Genomic DNA, 16,362 nt, shown 5'->3' with positions numbered 1-16,362 from the left:
AGCCCTGGGCACTTGCCCCCACAGATTTCTCGGTGGCCCAGGTGCTCCGCCAGGCCATGAGCCACATCTGCGGCCACTCAGCCTCCTGGAACCAGTTCTCCCTTTCTTCCCCGGACTGACCTGGCCCCCCAGAACCTTGGTCTAGGTGCTCACTCATCCTTCTGGGTAGTCGGAGCGCTTTCTCTGGGTGCAGCTTTGCCCAGGAAGGGCTCCCAGGGAGCAGGGACAGGCTGTATGTGGTGGGTGGCAGACCAGAGTGGTCAGACTTCTGGTGGCTGAGGGACCTCAGACCTCAGTTGATCAGATGGGACATGAGAACAGCCAGCAAGGCCTACCTGACAGCGGGTGGGAAGTCAGAGCGCGCACGTCTGTGCCCACTACTTGCGGGCACCATGTCAGATGTGGAAGAAATCGGGGATGTTTAACCCTGGGGAAGAAAGGCTGGGGCCGCGAGGGCCCGCCCGTCTTGCAGTGTCTGAGGCTGCGGGTGGCCCTCGAGTGGGGGTTACGGGGAGCAGGATCCTCCCTAACGGTCAGTCCAGCTCTGCGGGAAGAACCGACAGCGCGCCAAGCTGTTCCCAGGCCGTCGGGAGCTCCCCGTCACCGAGGGAGGGGCAGGGGGAGTGCAGAGCAGGCGGAGGAGGTCTGGGCAGCGCACCGTGGGGGTGCCCGCGCCTCCGGGCTTTCAGCGGGAGGAGCGGGGAGGGTTTCTAGGAGCCCCGCGAGGCTGACCTGCAATCGCCTTCAGACACGGGGACTGGGAGCCCCGCCAGACCACCGGGCAGGCGCCCAGCATCCTGGGCTGGGCAACGTGGGGGGGAGGAGGCTCCGGTCTCCAGTAGCGGGTGGGCGAGCAGGAGATGGTGCGACGCGAGGTGGCCCTTGAAGGATGGGTAAGGGGTGGAGACCGAGCCTCCTCGCCCGTTGGGCCGACAGAAAAATGCCACGGTCCGGGGTCCTCGCCTTTAACGCGGCCCCCAGGGAGGAGACGGGAGGGGGAGGGGCGGCGCGGGGCGGCGCATGCGCGGCGCGGACTGAAGCCGCTGGACCGTCCGGCCGCCGGGAGCGCGCAGGAGCCCGCAGGGAGCCCCGAGAGCGCCGGGACCCCGCTCGGGGCGGTGGCGGGGGGGCTCTGAGAGGCGCGGCGGATCGGAGCCCCCAGCCTGCCGCCGCCGCTGCCTGCCCGGGCCCCGGGGACGGCGGTCAAGATGTCCGTGCCGGTGAGTACCGATCGCCGGCCGGGACCCCGGGTCTGCTGCCCCCGGCCGGGCCTGAGACCTCGCGCCGCCCTCTGAAGGCCTAATGCCGCGGGGGCTCCGGAGCTGGGGTGGGGTGGGGGGTCACCCCACCCGGGCCTGCCTGGGCCGGGCATGGGGGTTAGCGTGGGGGCGTCTCCCCCAAGCCGGCCTCTCTGCCCCTGCCTTTCTTTCTATTCTCGCCCAGAAGTCGGCTCGGTCTGGGTTTTGTGCTGTTCCCTCCGGGAGCCCCCCCAGTACCGCTGGGTTGGCAGGGGCCTTTGTTGGTCCCGGGAAGCCCCTGGGACAGCCGAGCCAGGCAGGAGTCGGCGCTGCGCCCCGAACCCTGCCCCCCATCAGGATGGCCAGGCCTAGCGGGGACAGTTCTGTGCCGCTCGCCCTGAACCCTCCCCCGCTCCAGGGTAGCTGGGCCGGGTGAGGCGGGGAGGTCTCTGCTGCCCCCGGGAAACCACCTGGGCCAGCTGCCCTGTTGTGCTCCTGGGCTCTCAAGGATGGCCAGGGCTGGGGCAGGGTGTGCATCTCTCTCGGGACAGCCCACCCCCAGGACTGCCTGGCGGGATGCGGATCTGTGCCTGCCTCCAGAAAGGCTGATGCACTCACTTTCCCGGGAAGTTTTCGCTGGGTGCTGGGCCGGCCCCCTTCTTCCCTCCTAGCAGTGGGGGCTTCTCTGCTCGCCTGACACCATCACTTCCTTGGCCCGGCAGGCCGGCTTGAGCAGCTCCCAGCCATCATGGCTCCACACTTAGGCCGGCATCTGGAGGCAGCTGGGCCCCGCCTCCTGAGGATGGCAAGTGATCCTGGCCGCCCCCAGTCACCAGGCCTCGGGTGCAGACCCCAGCCCTCTTTACAGATGGACAGACTGAGGAAGGGGCCGACCTCCTGCGGCCTGCCCGGAAGGGGCGCCATCTGCAGGCTGGAAAGCTGTGGCTTCCAGCCATTGTTTCTCTGCCGGCTTGGGGGCTTTTCCCTCCAGTAGGAAGGGGCAGTGGGCCGGAGCGGCTGTCCACCTGGCCTTCTTTCTGGGACTGTGCCCCTCTCACCCCATTCTTAGGGTGAAGCAGACAGTAGGGGCTTCCTGGCAGGGCAGTGGCCTCTTAATTAACCACCATGGAGTGTGTGGAGATTACTGGAGAAGTGCTGTGTAAGTGCAAAGCATTGTTGTTATGGAATTAGAGACCCCAGCTCCTGCTGCCTCCAGAGCAGTGATACAGAGTTACAGATGAAAAAAGTAAGGCTTCCAGACTGTGCTGATGTGACCCCTCTCCTCCCTGCCCCTTCTCCACACCTGTTCTGGTTCAGAGGGGAACTGCCTCATCTTTAGAAAGAAGACAGAACAGACCCGTCAAGCCTTTCTTTCCTGCTGTGCCTCTGCAAAGCTCTGGATCTTTTCTGGCCCAGCACACCAAGGGCCCTGCCCTGACCCTGTGGGTACTAGCCGGAAGGGAAGTGGACCTTCCAAGCCTGCTTGAGGGCCTGGGTCTTCAGGGCAGTAGTGAACAGAGTATGTACTCGGGCCACGTGTGTAACGAGAGAGGTATGGCAGGGGGGTGGGTGCGACTTGCACAGACAGGCACTGCCAGGGACACCTGCTCTGAAGACCTGAAGCTCTGGTCCACTGTCCACACCACTGCCAGCTCCCGGTCCCGCCCCCCACTCCTGCCTATAGCCACAGCCCTCGGGGATTCTGCAGGAGGGGGACAGGGGTCTCACCATCTGCCTCCTAGTGGCTGGGCTGTCAGATCACCCTGGTTCTCTCCTGGGACCTTGGGCAGTGTCAGAGCCGGTGGGGCTGGGAGGAGAAGTTCATTTTTGGAGCAGCTGTGAAATGTTCGGAAAATTGCTTTCATGTGCTTCTGAGCGGTGAGGCCCCATAGAGGCTTCCAGGCCGAGCTGCCTCTTTAGGCCCTGCTCTTGGAACCCAGAATGGTGACTGCCCATGTGGTATTCACGGACATGTTTGGGTTTTAAGCACACCCGTTCATTTGGGCAGTCTTTTCCTGGATGGGGCTGACGCAGGCACTTTGGCCCACAGAAATTACAAGATGCTTCAGAACGGAATGAAGGGTGGTGGCAGGAGAGAAGAGGTTGGGATGGGCCAGGTTGAGCCAGGAGCGACTTCCTTGTAGAGCAGGGGGCTGTGCAGGGATTAGTTGGTCTCACTCTGACATTTGACCCACAAGGGCTCTGGGGCCTAGAGATGGGAGGGCACCTGGGGTCATCCTGAGACCCTGCACAGTGCTCCTTCCTCTTCCCTGAGCTGAGGGAAGTGCTCACACAGCACCTGGAGATCTACTTCCTGGATGTTCTCTGACATTGGCCTTCTTCTTGGCACGGCCATCTGTCACCCCAGGCCTGTCTCTTCCCTCTGGCCAGGCAGGAGGCATTTGAAAGGAAAACGGCTGTGCCACCCACCTGAGACCCCTGGTGGGCACTGGCATGATTCATGTTGAGGAGTGACAAGAGGCTGGCTGCCCCCTGGCAATGTCAGGCAAGAGGCCAGTGTCTGGCTGGTAGAGAGGTTCCCTGGTGTCTGTTCCTGCCACTTGCTTCCTGGCTGTGAGATGGATGCTATCATTCTAGCCTCTCTGCTCCTTTTTATTTATTTATTTTATTTATTCATTTTAATTTAATTTAATTATTTTTTAATGTTTTATTTATTATCTTTGAGAGCTAGAGAGCGATTGGGGGTGGGGCAGAGAGAGAGGGAGACATAGAATCCGAAGCAGGCTCCAGGGTCTGAGCTGTCAGCACAGAGCCTGACTCGGGGCTTGAACTCATGAACTGTGAGATCATGACCTGAGCTGAAGTTGGACGCTTAGCCGACTGAGCCACCCAGGCGCCCCCAAATTATTATCTTTCTCTCTGCTCCTTTATTGATGGATGACAGGCTCTATCAAGGAGTGGAGTGCTGACGTGTGTGCTGGGAGCTGGGCTCAAGGCTTCTTCACAGGCTCAGGGAGGACCTGTGTCTTGCCAGGGTCGCGTGGCCACTGAGAGACAAAGTCGGGGTGGGAACCAAGTCTGGCAGCGTCCGAAGCTGGGAAGTGAGCATCATCCTGCACGGCCTCTCTAATTGTGGGGGCTGTGGCCTGTTGAGCTGTCCACAGAGGCCAAGGCTGCTGAGAGCCTGGCCCTCTGCTTGTGGTTTTACAAATGGGAGTTTGCATAACCCCTTTGGCACCCCAGAGAGGTCAGGCAGCTTGCCCAGGGCTGTGCAGCAGGGTGGGCTTAGCCCTGTGAGGCCCCAGCCGAGGGTGATGGAGATCACTGGACCAGGCGTGGCACCTGGTTGAACCTCCACCAGCGATCTCAGGAACCTGGGTGGCTGGTTCTGTCCCAGCCAGCGCCATGATTGGAGAGCTGGCCAGGAAGCCAGGAGGCTCTGCCCTGGGCTCGCCGCTGGCCTGGGCAGCCAAGTTGTGGACAGCCGGGGCCCGGTGGAACAGGCTCAAAAGAGGACGGTGGGAGGAGGCAAGGTCCTCGTCCAAAGTCTTCCGGTCAGTCTCCAGAGCACCTGGCATGCCCCTCCTCCCACCTGGCCTTGGATCTGCCTGGCCCTCCCTCTGCAGGAAGTGATCCCCAGCCGCTGCCTTGCTCACCAGGTCACTTCTCACCCTCAGGTGCTCAGGCACCATCCTGCGAAGCCCTCTGGGACTCATGTGTTTATTGTTGGGGTTCCCTGGTTGCTATCAGGCTTCGTCAGGGTAGGACGCAGGCCTGCTTGGCACCTCTGTCTCTGCCTTGTTGCCCCATGTGCCATGGCTGCCTGCTGAGGGTGTGGCACTGGGAGCGCAGAGCAGCCCCCTTGGACAGGCGGCCGTGTCCCCATGCAGAGAGCCTGATGCCTCAGCCACAGTCCTGGAAGCCTGGTTGGAGCTGATTGGAGGTTTTCAGAGAGGCTGCTTCGGGACGGGGAGGGCATGTGGTGGGTTGAGGCCAAGGACTCTAGAATGAATCCTACTGGCTTGTGTGCACCTTGAGCCAGTTACTGAACGTCTCTGTGCCCATTTTCTCATCTGTGTTACGGGATGTTAACAGCACTGAGAACTCTGAGAGTTTTGTGAGAACTTGGCCAGGGTTCCAGAAAGCTCTTTGTAACAGGCTAAAAAGTCCTACATGGCAGTTACTTTTGTTGAGGTTCCGATCTTTCTCCTGCCACCACTGGCAGGTGCAGTGGCCAAGCCCCACCCCTGGCTCTGGCACAGTCAGCTCGGGCAGGAGCGATCAGCTCTGTGTGGCCCAGTCTTCCTCCACTGGCCCTTTGTCTATAGTTGGTGTGTTTCCTACCAAGGCCTTAGCTTGGGATGACCCCGGACCCTCTCCTGCCCCAGCCTGCCTACAGGACCTCTGCCTCTTGAGCCTTGGATCGCCAAGTACTTGTCCTCACCGCCGACGTTGAGTGGCCTTCATTAGGACCACCAGCTGACCCACCACGCTCCAGGCCAGGTGGATGCCCTGCCCTGAGTGCCCCCGGGAGCGGGTGCAGAGTTGTAGACAGTGGAAGCCACTGGGGCCCTGCAGGCCTGTCGTCAGGTGCGATCAGCAGGCTGCTAGGTTAGGGAGTGGCCCCTTCTGCAAAAAGGAGGCACGTGAGGGGGGGCTCAAGCCTGTGTGTAAGGCAAGTGGGCCACAAGGCTGGGAGGATAGCACCCACTGAGTCCCCACTTCCCACCTCCAGCCATGAGACTGTGTTTCCTAGGTGCCTGTGCTCTGCCCCCTCCGCCCACGGTATCACCTTTGGGTCCCGGGCCTTTGACTCTGGCTTTTGTCACAGCTGCCTGCCTTGATGGCATCCTGGTCAAGCCCCATTGTTTCTTTGGTTTACTCTTAGTCACTGTTTGATGGCCCGTTGTCTCCCTCTCTTCAAGAAAAAGAGATATGGCTAGGAAGAGGTTGGGGACTGGAGTAGAGGTGGGTTGGATGCCTGCACTGGCAGGATTGATGGTCACAAGTTGCAGCTCCAAAATTAATCCCTTCTTGAAAGGGGATTAGAGGCTAAGGGGGCTTTTCAGTAATCTAAATTTATTATTTAAATCCTTCCAAGTCCAGGAAGGATTGGAAGCCGATTATAGTGAAAGACACAAATAGTCTGGGATCATCAAAAGATCCAGAACTATGTAATATATGGGGAAGGTAGACATACATAACTTTAAGCTTCCTGACAGCCAGGGCAAAAAAGGCAATGGTGGGTTTAGGGTTGCAATACTTATTTTTGGTATTCCTAATCCCATGTATTTTTTCCTCTGTGGTTTGTTTTATTTTTACCAGTTGAGACTCTAATAGGAATATTTTATATGTATTGAAATGGACAGATGTTAGATGAGTTTTGACTAATGCAGGCCCCATGTAACCATCAATCAAATCAAGATAATATCTCCATCATCTCAGAAGATCTTATAGTCAACTGCCCCAACCCCCATAAGGTGGCCAATATTCTGATTCCTCTCATCATGGCTTAGTTTAGCCTGTTTTTGAGCTTCATATAAGTGGAAACATACAGTGATACACTCTTTGAGGTCTGGCTTCTTTCGTTCAGCATAACACTTTTAAGATTTTCATCCATGCAGTATGTATCAAGAGTTCTTTTTTTCACTGCGATGTTGAGTAGTGTTCCACTTATGAATATGAAATTGTGGACTTAGCCATTCTCTTGTTGATGGATATCCGTCTCTCTCTCTTTTTTAATGTTTACTTATTTATTTTGAGAGAAAAAGAGAGAGCGCAAGCAGGGGAGGGGCAGAGAGAGAGAACCCCAAGCAGGCTCCATGCTGCCAGTGCAGAGCCCAACACGGGGCTTGATCCCACGACTGTGAGATCATGACCTGAGCCGAAATCAAGGGTCAGACACTCAACCGACTGAGCCACCCAGGCGCCACTCTGCCTCTGGTCTTTGTATGCTGTGTATTTTTAAGTACTGACGCACTGCCATTGTTGTCGGTGTCCTACCCTGTTTCGGTATATTCTAAAACCCGATATCCAAGCACGTGTGCCTTGAGGCGTACCCAGAGCGTTGTCTGTGCTGCCGGATCCTGGGTCCCCCCAAAGTTACAGGCTTGTTTAGGAAGTCGTGTGACCACACACCGTTCTGTTGAGCCCTCCTGGGTGTCCGGGGTTTGAATTCCCTTTTTCTAGGTGGCCCAAGAGGTGAAGTGTCTTAGCTTTTTGAGTCACCTGTGTTTACCCCTGGCCCCTGTCCACTCCAGAAGTTCTGGTAGGGAGCCGCTTCTAGGAAAGTAGGCGGTAGGAGGGGAGGGAGCCTTACCTGAGAGCTGCCGTCGTCCCTCCCCCCCTCAGGTCTGGACAGATTCCGGGCCTCACTCCTCTTTGTCCCAAGATGCCCCACCAAGCAGACACTCCTGGCTGCTCTGCTTCGACTCTGAGGGGCGCCCCGCTGGACACCTCCCCACTCAAGGAAGGGGGAGGGGTTGCTTGAGAACCACTCCCTGCATCCAGGGACTGAACACCTCCTGCTCCATTCTCCACACTGAGCGAGTTGGCGAGCCTGGGCTATTTTTACAAATCTTTACTGTTCTTTTTTAACACATCACGAGCCTCGTAGAAGAGTCACACATCTGCTTAAAGGCCACCTCCTCAGAGAGGACCCTCCCCCGCCGCAGGCACCTCATACGAAGTAGCCTCTGCCATCACTCTGCCGTCCGTCCGTCAGTCTCCTTCTCCTCGAGGGCTCTCAGCACCACAGATGGTCACGTGTTTATGTGGGGGGGGGGCCCACGCACACACCCTGCAGGGCAAGTTCCCCAAGGACACGGACACGGTTTCTCAGCAGCTCTGTCCTCGTGGCGAGCAGGTGCCGAAGGAATGACCCGCACGCTGGCTGTGCTATGTGTAGTGATGGGCCCCGTAACCAGCTGTTCCCCACACGGCCAGCCCCCCCCCCCCCGCCCCGCCAGTGTTGGCCGGTGGATTTGGGGGCGACTGGGCTTCCCAGAAAGATTTTGCCCACGCCTCTCAGAGGAGGTTTTGTTTCTCTTGCGGTCCAGGGGCTCGGAAGCTCAGGGCACCTGAGCAGGGGCTGGGAGAGTAGGGAGGGCCTAGTGGAGCAGCCCAGCAAGTGCCTCCCGGTGCCAGGATGGGTGGCGCTGGTGTGTAGTGGGAGGTGGTGGGTGCTGCTGACCCCAGGGTGCCTTTGTCCACTGTGCAGTCTCATGGCCTGGTGACCGGCAGGACTGCTGGTGTCCTCACGCTTCACAGATGCGCCAACCGAGGCTCTGAAAGGTCCGGTGATGGCGGAGGGTCCCATGCCAGCTGGAGTCATTAACAGTCTCTGCTCCTATCCTTGTGGGTGGGTTCAAGCCGGGTGAGGACTGGGGTCTGGGTGTCCTGGGACACCCAGAGCCTTTCTCTGTGGGCTGGAGCAGGGCAGGTGGGACGGCCCCACGGTGCTGTCCACGGAGGGAGAAGCAGCGGTTTTCCTGGTGGCTGCCTGCCATGGCTCTGCTTTCTCCGCGTCGCCCCTTCCTGTACTCTCGCCCTGCTGCCCCTCCTGGGACCCCACTGTACCCCCGACCCCGACCAAGTGACTGGGCAACACTGTTCCGCCTCTCTGTGGGTGTGGGCACCTGTGTTCCTGCGGAAGTAGGCTGTGAGGGGGGGCGGCAGATGGCATTTGAAGGCACCCCCCTCCAATTGCCCTGATGCTGGCGCTGGTTGCTATGAGGAGAGGCGAGAGCAGATGGCTAGCTCGGGTGGCTTCTTGACCACACCCCTGTCCCTGCTGGCCCAGGCTGTCAGCCAGATCCGGGGAGCCACCAGCCACTAAGCTTTCTCTCTGAGGACAGGGACTTGTCCCTGTGCCTGTCTTCATCCCCCTCCTCCAGCCAGGACCAAGCTCCTCTCTTCCTACCCCCATTTCTTCTGCTGGCCTCTTCCTCATTCCTCCCCCAGGCAGTGTTGGGGACAGGGAGGGGGGTGAGCATCGGCAGGGAGGGCAGAGTGCACCTAGACCCTGACCTTCTTGCACACATGGGGGCCTCCACCTGCCAGCACCCAGGGGGATCCCCTGCCAGGAGAGTGATGGTTCTCAGAGGGAGATGGGAGGAAGGGGTGCAGAAGAGAAAGGGCCACCAGGGTCAGTGCCCTGGGGTGTGGCAGAGAGACTCTGGGAAGCGCCCCAGGGCCCAGCTCTGTCATCCTGCTCCAGCCTTGGGCCTGCTGTGAGCAGAGCCCCTCTCTGAAGCAGGCACTTTCCTGCGGGTGCCTCCACTGCTCTCTAATTTTCAAATTAGAGAAGCAATAAAAGAATTAGGAGAGTATGCAGTTTCTTCCGTTCCCAGTCCTTGAAAGAGCCAGAGGGGATAGGGGAGGGAGCTGTGAGAAGGTGGGAGCATTGCAATTGCTGGAACCAGGCCTGGATCTAGGAGGCTAGTCAGCCCTCTGCCCTCACCCCTGGCTCTGTCCTTGCACCCGGCAGTTCCACCCCCACGCTTACCAGGGGTCCTGGTTTCGACCCTGTACCTGGGTCTCTGGACGCTAGTCCAGGCGCATGCTGAAGGGGCCGGCAGGCTGAGATCTGGCTCTAGACTGGTCCCGCCCACCTTCCCACAGTCAGGTTGCTCACATTAATGACAGATGAACTGCCCCATTGGTCACTGGTCACGCCATCCTCAGAGAGCAGGGAAAATGGGAAAGCTCTTTGTATCTGACAACTGCAACATCACCCTAAGAGTGTGTGCTCTGCACTGTCTGGGGTCCCCTGGGGTGCTTCTCCGTAGGGTTAGGGACACGCCTGGGGAGCTGGGTGGGGTGGGTTACAGATGTAGCTCCCTTCCTGGCGGGGTGACCTGGGCACAGCATGTCCCCTCTCTGGGCCTCTGGGGAGTGGTAGTTGTGACAGCAGGTGTGCGGGGTGTCCAGCCGTGTGTGGCAGTGGTTCTGGATGCAGCCGGATTCCCTTCTTTTCTGGCCCATCCACAGGCAGGCCTCAGCTCACAGGCTGGGTTCGAGCTTGCCAAGGTGAGTGGCCAGCCCAGGGGGAAGGCGTCAACACCCCGTGGCCCTCCAGATACATCATTTCTTCCTGTTCCTGGGGCTGGCAGCACTCACCTCCGGTCTCAGGAAATCCTTTCCTGCTGCCGCTCCCAGAGCTGCCGTCAGCTGACCCATCCGCCACCCTCTCCTGCTGCTGGGAAAGCGACTGCCTGCCGTGGCACTCTGCAGGCCATTTTAGTCTGCTGCTTTCATTCACCTGGTCATAAGCGTTTTCTTGCATGATTTCTCAGTCTTTGAAAGTGGCTATCTTGTCTTTTTTAATTTTTTTAAGTTTCTTTACTTATTTTGAGAGAGACAGAGACAGCACAAGGGGAGGGGCAGAGAGAGGGGGAGAGAAACCCAAGCAGGCTCCGTGCTGTTAGCTTAGAGCCCGATGTGAGGGTCGAACTCACTGAACGTGAGGTCACGCCCTGAGCTGAAACCGAGAGTCAGAGTCGAGAGTCGGAGGCTCAACGGACTGAGCCACCCAGGCGCTGGGAAAGTGGCTATCTTAATAACTACACAATATCCCATTGAGAAGGCAGTCGCCTATAGTTGGGCCTTCAGGTTATGCCCCCTTTTGTTTGCTGTTACAAATGCTGCAACAGACATTGTTGGGCCAAAAGCAAGAATAGTTCTTTGTGCAGTGGGCTTGACCTGAAGATTAAGATGCAAAAAGCCCAGAGAGCAGCGCTGGGTCCCAAGCTTTTCCTCCCATTTAGGGTCTGGGATCAGCAGCAGCCTGCACCCCAGTAGACACTCTAATGGGCGGATGGGAACCATCATCCTCATGTGCTGGTCCCACCATGTTTCCTACACAGCCAGCTACTCTGGGCTCAAAGGGGAGGAGTTGGCGACACCCCCCCTCCAGCCTGGGGTGGGGGTGGGGGCTCCTCCTCAGCCAGCAACACCTCCGCCTTCTCATGCTCATCACTGCCCCCACATTCCCCTGTACTGCCTGTGGGAGTGGAGGTGCTGGGCCCCAGTTCTGAACTCACTTGCGTTTGGGGAGTGCTTGGGTCTCAGCTGCTTGTCCTTTGGGGTCTCCCGGCGCGACAGCTTCTTTGGCTTTCCGAGCCCTGGTGCCCCTGTGCCCTCCTTCTCTTCCTGCCCTGTCCTGAAGCACCACCTGTCTAGCAGCCCCTTTGTCCCTTCCCTGGCCATCAGCTGTGATCCTTTTGTGGCTGGGAGTCTACAGAATGGGGCCAGGGCAGTAAACTGGGTCTCAACCTCTTCATCACGAAAATGGGGCTAATTGCAAAGCTTGTTTTACAGGATCTCTGCGGGCGTGAAATGAGCACATAGTCATAGAGCTCTTGGTCCAGGGCCAGCATGGAAGCTCTCCTGGGGGCTATATCACTGTCAGAGCTTCTTGGCCCCAAGGGTCTGCTTCCCCACACATCCCAGCTGCAGCCTGCCCGGGGTGCCCCTCTCCCACCCGTCTACCTGCCGGCCTGGGAGGGGGCATTCCTCTCTCCTTTCAATCCCCCCCTCTTCCATCACTGTAGGGCACAGATCCTAGGGCCTTGATTACAAAGCGGAAATGCCATTCTGGGAGGCACAGGCTTGGGGAGTGGGAGGGAGTTTAAGTGGAAAAGGAGCAAATTTTTGAAATGCCTCCGCCTGAGCTGGGTTCCCCTCCCCCGCCTGCCTGCCCACACCAGCAGCCCCGCCCCCAGTGCTGCTTTAATCCTGAGCCAGAGTCGGGAGGGTCTCCTGTTCCCTAGGTCCCAGCCAGCAGCCTCCTTTCTCCCAAGGCCGGCTAGGATGGAGTAGGGCCAGCCGGTTGAGGGCCAGGCATTTTGTGTCCCCACCCACCCTTGCAGAGACCTGCCTGGAGCCCTGCGAGCAGGGTTCTGCCTGGCTGTGGGGCCTGGTCCCCACCCCTCTCCTCAGTGGAGACCCTGGAAAACCTAAGGACTCCTCGAGCACCCAGCACAGACAGATTCTCATGCATGGCCTAGCTGGTTCCGATCTGCTTCCTTGGAACCTGGGGTGCCAGCCGCGCTGAGGACAGGTTCAGGGTTTAGGAGGGCCCAGGCTCACAGCTCCATGCCTGACTTTGAGGCAGACATTGGGAACAGCACGAGGGTATGCCCTAGGTAGTGTTTCCCTGACACCCGGCTCCTCCTGTGGGAAAGTGACAGCTCCTCCTCCAGAATGACAAGGGGCCAGTCTCCCTCATTGAGGACTCTGGGTCACAAATCCCACCGCTTCTTACTTCCCTCTCCTGCCAGGCCATGAGTTCTGTCTACTGGGTCCCTGTGAAGTTTTGAGGAAATGCAGACGTCTAGGTCCCCCACACTCAGTTCTTCTGGAGCAGGGAGAACTAGGAATCCAGTTTTTTAAAATTTATTTTATTTTTAAGAGTAATCTCTATACCCAACGTGGGTCTTGAACTCAAAACCTCAAATCAAGAGCTGCATACTTTACCGACTGAGCCAGCCAGGCCCAAGGAATCTGATTTTTAACCAGTTCTCCAGGGGCCCTAGCCCACCCCCTTCATTTTACAGAGGGGAGAGGGCTGAGGTGGCACACCTGGCCAGGGGCTCAGTCAGTTGAGCCCTGGCTGTCAGGCCTGTGTGTCTGGTGGAGGGGCAGCTGTGGATCCATCTTGGGCTAGTATGTGCTTTATAGGCCCTGCCTGAGGGGTCTCTGCAGAGCAAAGCCAGGTTGGCCGCACTGCTTCCCTGGTACTGTGAACTGCCTGATGGTGTCCCTATGCTCAGCAAGTGGTCTAGGATGAGGGCGAAGGATCCTGGAGACTGAGGCACAGAACTGGCTGACTCTGGAGCAGGTTCTATCCTACATATCCTTGCAGACCATTATGCAACCCTGGACATGCTCAGGGACTCTAGCACACCCTGATTCTGCTGTGTGGGGTGACAGTCACTGACCTCGGGAGAGTGGACTCAGGAGAACCAAGGTGCTCTCCACTATTTCCCTCCGGTGGTTCTTCTTCCCTCTCATTCCCAGCAACCTCCCCCTCTCCCCATGTTGTTGGGCACAGGTGTTAGAGGGATTGTGGGTGGGAGCAGAGCTCCTAGGGCAGAATGGAGACCATGGGGGCATGCTTCAGGGATGCTCAGTTCAGTTCAGTGGATAAGGTGGGAGATGGTGAGCCCCTTGACCCTGGGTAGACTGAGCCTCAGGCACATCTGATAGAACAGACTCTGTGGCTCTGTGGCTCTTAGGTTATGGGCCTCTGTCTCCCTGCCTCGTGTCTTCATTTCCTGGAGCTCTTAACAGGATAGGCCTGACCAGAGTTGGTGCGGTGGTCGTTATTAGTTTTCTGCCAGCTGGGGTATGCCCCTTCCCTATTACTTCTACATTCAGATCTGAGTCGGATGGCCGGATGGACACGCGCAGAATGCCCCGGGTTTGGTGCGTGGTGAAGGCAGAAGTCCACTTGAGGTTAGGCTAGCGTATTGGGGTCTGCATGGGGGCTGCAGCGAGCGCATGGGGGTGGTAATCCCAGCAGTCTTCCCAAAAGAGGGGGCGTTTGCTTAGGCCTTGAGGAGGGGCGCGTTCTCGCTCTTACTGGAGGGAAGGGGACATGCATTTGGGGAAAAGGAGATGCCCTCCGTGCTAGCCTCTCAGGCTGGTAGCGGGTGGATGCCTAGGACCTGGTGCGGGGTGGGGGTGGGGTTAGGGGCGGTTCCACTGGGCGGCGCGCGCCCGCGCCCCCCGGGCTGGCGGGCGGCTCATTTGCATGGGAAGCCACAGTGGCCAATGGGCTCGCACGGCCGGGCATGCTGGGAGCCGGGCTCCGCCGGGGGGCGGAGGCTGCGACCGCGGCGGCGGGTGGAGCGAGGTGGAACCTTCTCTGGGCAGTGGTGGCAGCCGCCGGCGTGGTGGCTGAGGCGGCCGGACCCAGACCGGGACCCGGACGGCTGCGGCCCTCTCGGGGCCCCGAGGGCGCGCGGCGCGGGCAGCTTGGTGTGCGCCCTTGCGGGGAGGCGGGGCCGCAGGCCGGCCAGACACGATGAACTACCTGGTGAGTGCGGCAGACGCGGCCCCGGGTCCGGGAGCGCAGATCCGGGCGGCGTCCGCGTACCGGCTTCCAGGCGACCGCCCTGCCCACGCCCGGCTCGGTCCCAAGCGAGAAAGAGATAAATGTGTGGCATTTCCTGCCGGACCTGCGGGTCCTGGGAACAGCTGGCCGCTGGAGTCTCCGCGGGGTTGCGACCGGGCCGGGGTCCGAGGTCTGAAACCCCTCTCCCGCCGTGGCGGGAACGCCGGGAGGCAAGGACTGCGGAAGATCCCAGAGCCTGTGCGCCCACGGGGCGGTTAGAAGGGCGGGACTCAGGGGCCGCTGGCCGGCAGGAAAGTTCCTGGATCCGGGAAAGTTGCTGGCGGGAGTCCCGTTCTCCCCCTGCCGGCCGCCGCCTGCTGGGTGACCTTGGGCCTGCGTGACACGCCTCCGAGCCTCAGTTTCCTCAGCTACAAAGAGGGGTCCGAGATTCCTTGGATCGTGAACTTCTAGGAGGCGTGGATTTCCAGCAAGCGGGATGGTGGTCCATCTCTGTTTTCGAGTGGGGAGCAGCCCCTACCCGCCCCCAGGCTAGGGGTTGAGCGAACAAGTGCGTGGTGATTGAGGAGGTGTTGGTGCGCCTGGGGCACCAATCCTGGGTTTGTTAATGATTCACCCCCAGCCTGCCAGCACCGGATTCCAGGCCTGGGGGCAGGCTCTTCTAGGCCTTTACCTACCAGGATTGCAAAAACTTCTGTAGGAGCCGGATCATGGCGGTGGGAGTCCATGGCTGCACCGTGACCCCGGGTCCCAGCATTTGAGGGTGGAGCTTGTGGAGGGACTGGGCTGCCACTCGAGTGTCCGCAACCAGGGCTCCCAGCCCCTCACTGCTGCAAGAGCTACAGCCCAGAGCGGTTTTGGAGGACTCGAAGTTGCGATTTGCTGAGGGCTAGGGTGCTCTAGGACCGAGGGTGGGTTAGTGCCTGGAGAGATTTTGAGGTCTTGGATCCCAGACTGGGGACATCAGCCCACTCATCGGTCTTGAGGACAGGAGTTTCTTTTTCCTCACCTCTCCCCTGAGTGTCTAGGCTGGGAGGCACTCTCCAGGTTTGCTGTTGACTTCTGTGCCCATTTCAGCCAGGCTTGGACACGTTCCTTATCCCTCTGGGCTGGGAGACACATCTTCCTGTGCCCATTTCCTTTCCCCGGTGGAGAGCTGATGATGTGATGTCCCAGGGTGGAAGAGTCGACTGGCCTAGAAGAGCAGGTGTGTGCTGGGTGCTGGGACAAACCCTCCTGGCACCAGCACCCTCTACCCACTTGCCCTGGGCAAGGAAGGAGCCCAGTGGGAACCGGTGGAAGCCGGGCAGGGCAGCCCCAGGTGCTGCTGGGACTGTCACCCTTGGTTCCAGGAGGAGAGCTGGAGCCTCTGGCCATTACAGTTTGCACGAGCCAGGTGTGAGTGCTGTGGGCTGCTGGCACCATCCCCTCAGGCCCGGAGAAGGGTTTGAAGTAAGGGCAGCGTCCCTAGGGCGTCTTGAGCAGGAAACGCCCCCAAGACAGCTACTCTCCCCGTTGTCCTACAGATGGGGAGACTGAGGCAGAGAGGAACAGGTACTTGTTCTCACAGAATTGGATCCAGAACTTTGTCTCCTGGTACAGCCCCATGGTCTGTGCCACAAGTGTTTCACCACACCCCCTCCCTGATTAGGAGCGCTCTGGTCCCTGGGGTGCTGTTGTGCTGTGCTGGGGCTACCAACTTGGTGGGGTCCTTCTGGCTCCGGGGCTGTGTTTCTGTGGTCCCTCCTGGCATCCATTGTGCTTCTAGGAGATCCCACCACCCTTTTCTCTTGGGCCTGGAAAACTCCCTTCCCCACCTCCTAGGAGCCCGTAGCTAATTGGGACAGCCAGAACCAGAGGCCAGTTGTGCCCCGCAGGAGGCTTCTGGAAGGGTGAAGGGCAGTGTTGGAGTCACACTTGGTGAGTGAGTTGTAGGGTTGAGGTGATAGGGATCATTCTCCAGCACAGATACTGGGCAAGCTCCTCTTCCCCTGGGTCCTCAAGGCCCCTCAACAAGGGGCTGAAGGGTGGTCTCCCTTCAAGGAAGGGGGTAGGACTGGGCCCTCTAGCCCTGGAGAGAGGCCC

The 16,362-nt window shown here is 59.3% G+C and overlaps 1 protein-coding gene across 4 annotated transcripts in view; it reads left to right on the top strand.

Moving 5' to 3' along the window:
* Positions 1 to 289: 289 nt before the first annotated feature.
* The window catches only part of BCAR1 (BCAR1 scaffold protein, Cas family member), a 38,518-nt gene continuing 22,445 nt past the window's right edge, over positions 290 to 16,362 (top strand). For 2 of the 4 annotated variants that reach the window (XM_045045640.1, XM_045045639.1), the window contains exon 1: positions 290 to 643. In XM_045045640.1, coding sequence (XP_044901575.1) covers positions 305 to 643 — 339 coding nt within the window. In that variant the 5' untranslated portion in view covers positions 290 to 304. Of the gene's footprint in view, positions 644 to 1,042; positions 1,221 to 14,044; positions 14,242 to 16,362 lie in introns of those variants that run through there. The other 2 variants (XM_019820063.3, XM_023246161.2) reach the window with 2 other exon arrangements.

This window comes from Felis catus, chromosome E2, assembly GCF_018350175.1.
Source record: "Felis catus isolate Fca126 chromosome E2, F.catus_Fca126_mat1.0, whole genome shotgun sequence".
NCBI lineage: Eukaryota > Metazoa > Chordata > Mammalia > Carnivora > Felidae > Felis > Felis catus.
Note: the sequence above shows the minus strand (reverse complement) of the source record. Positions and strands in the feature narration are given on the sequence as shown.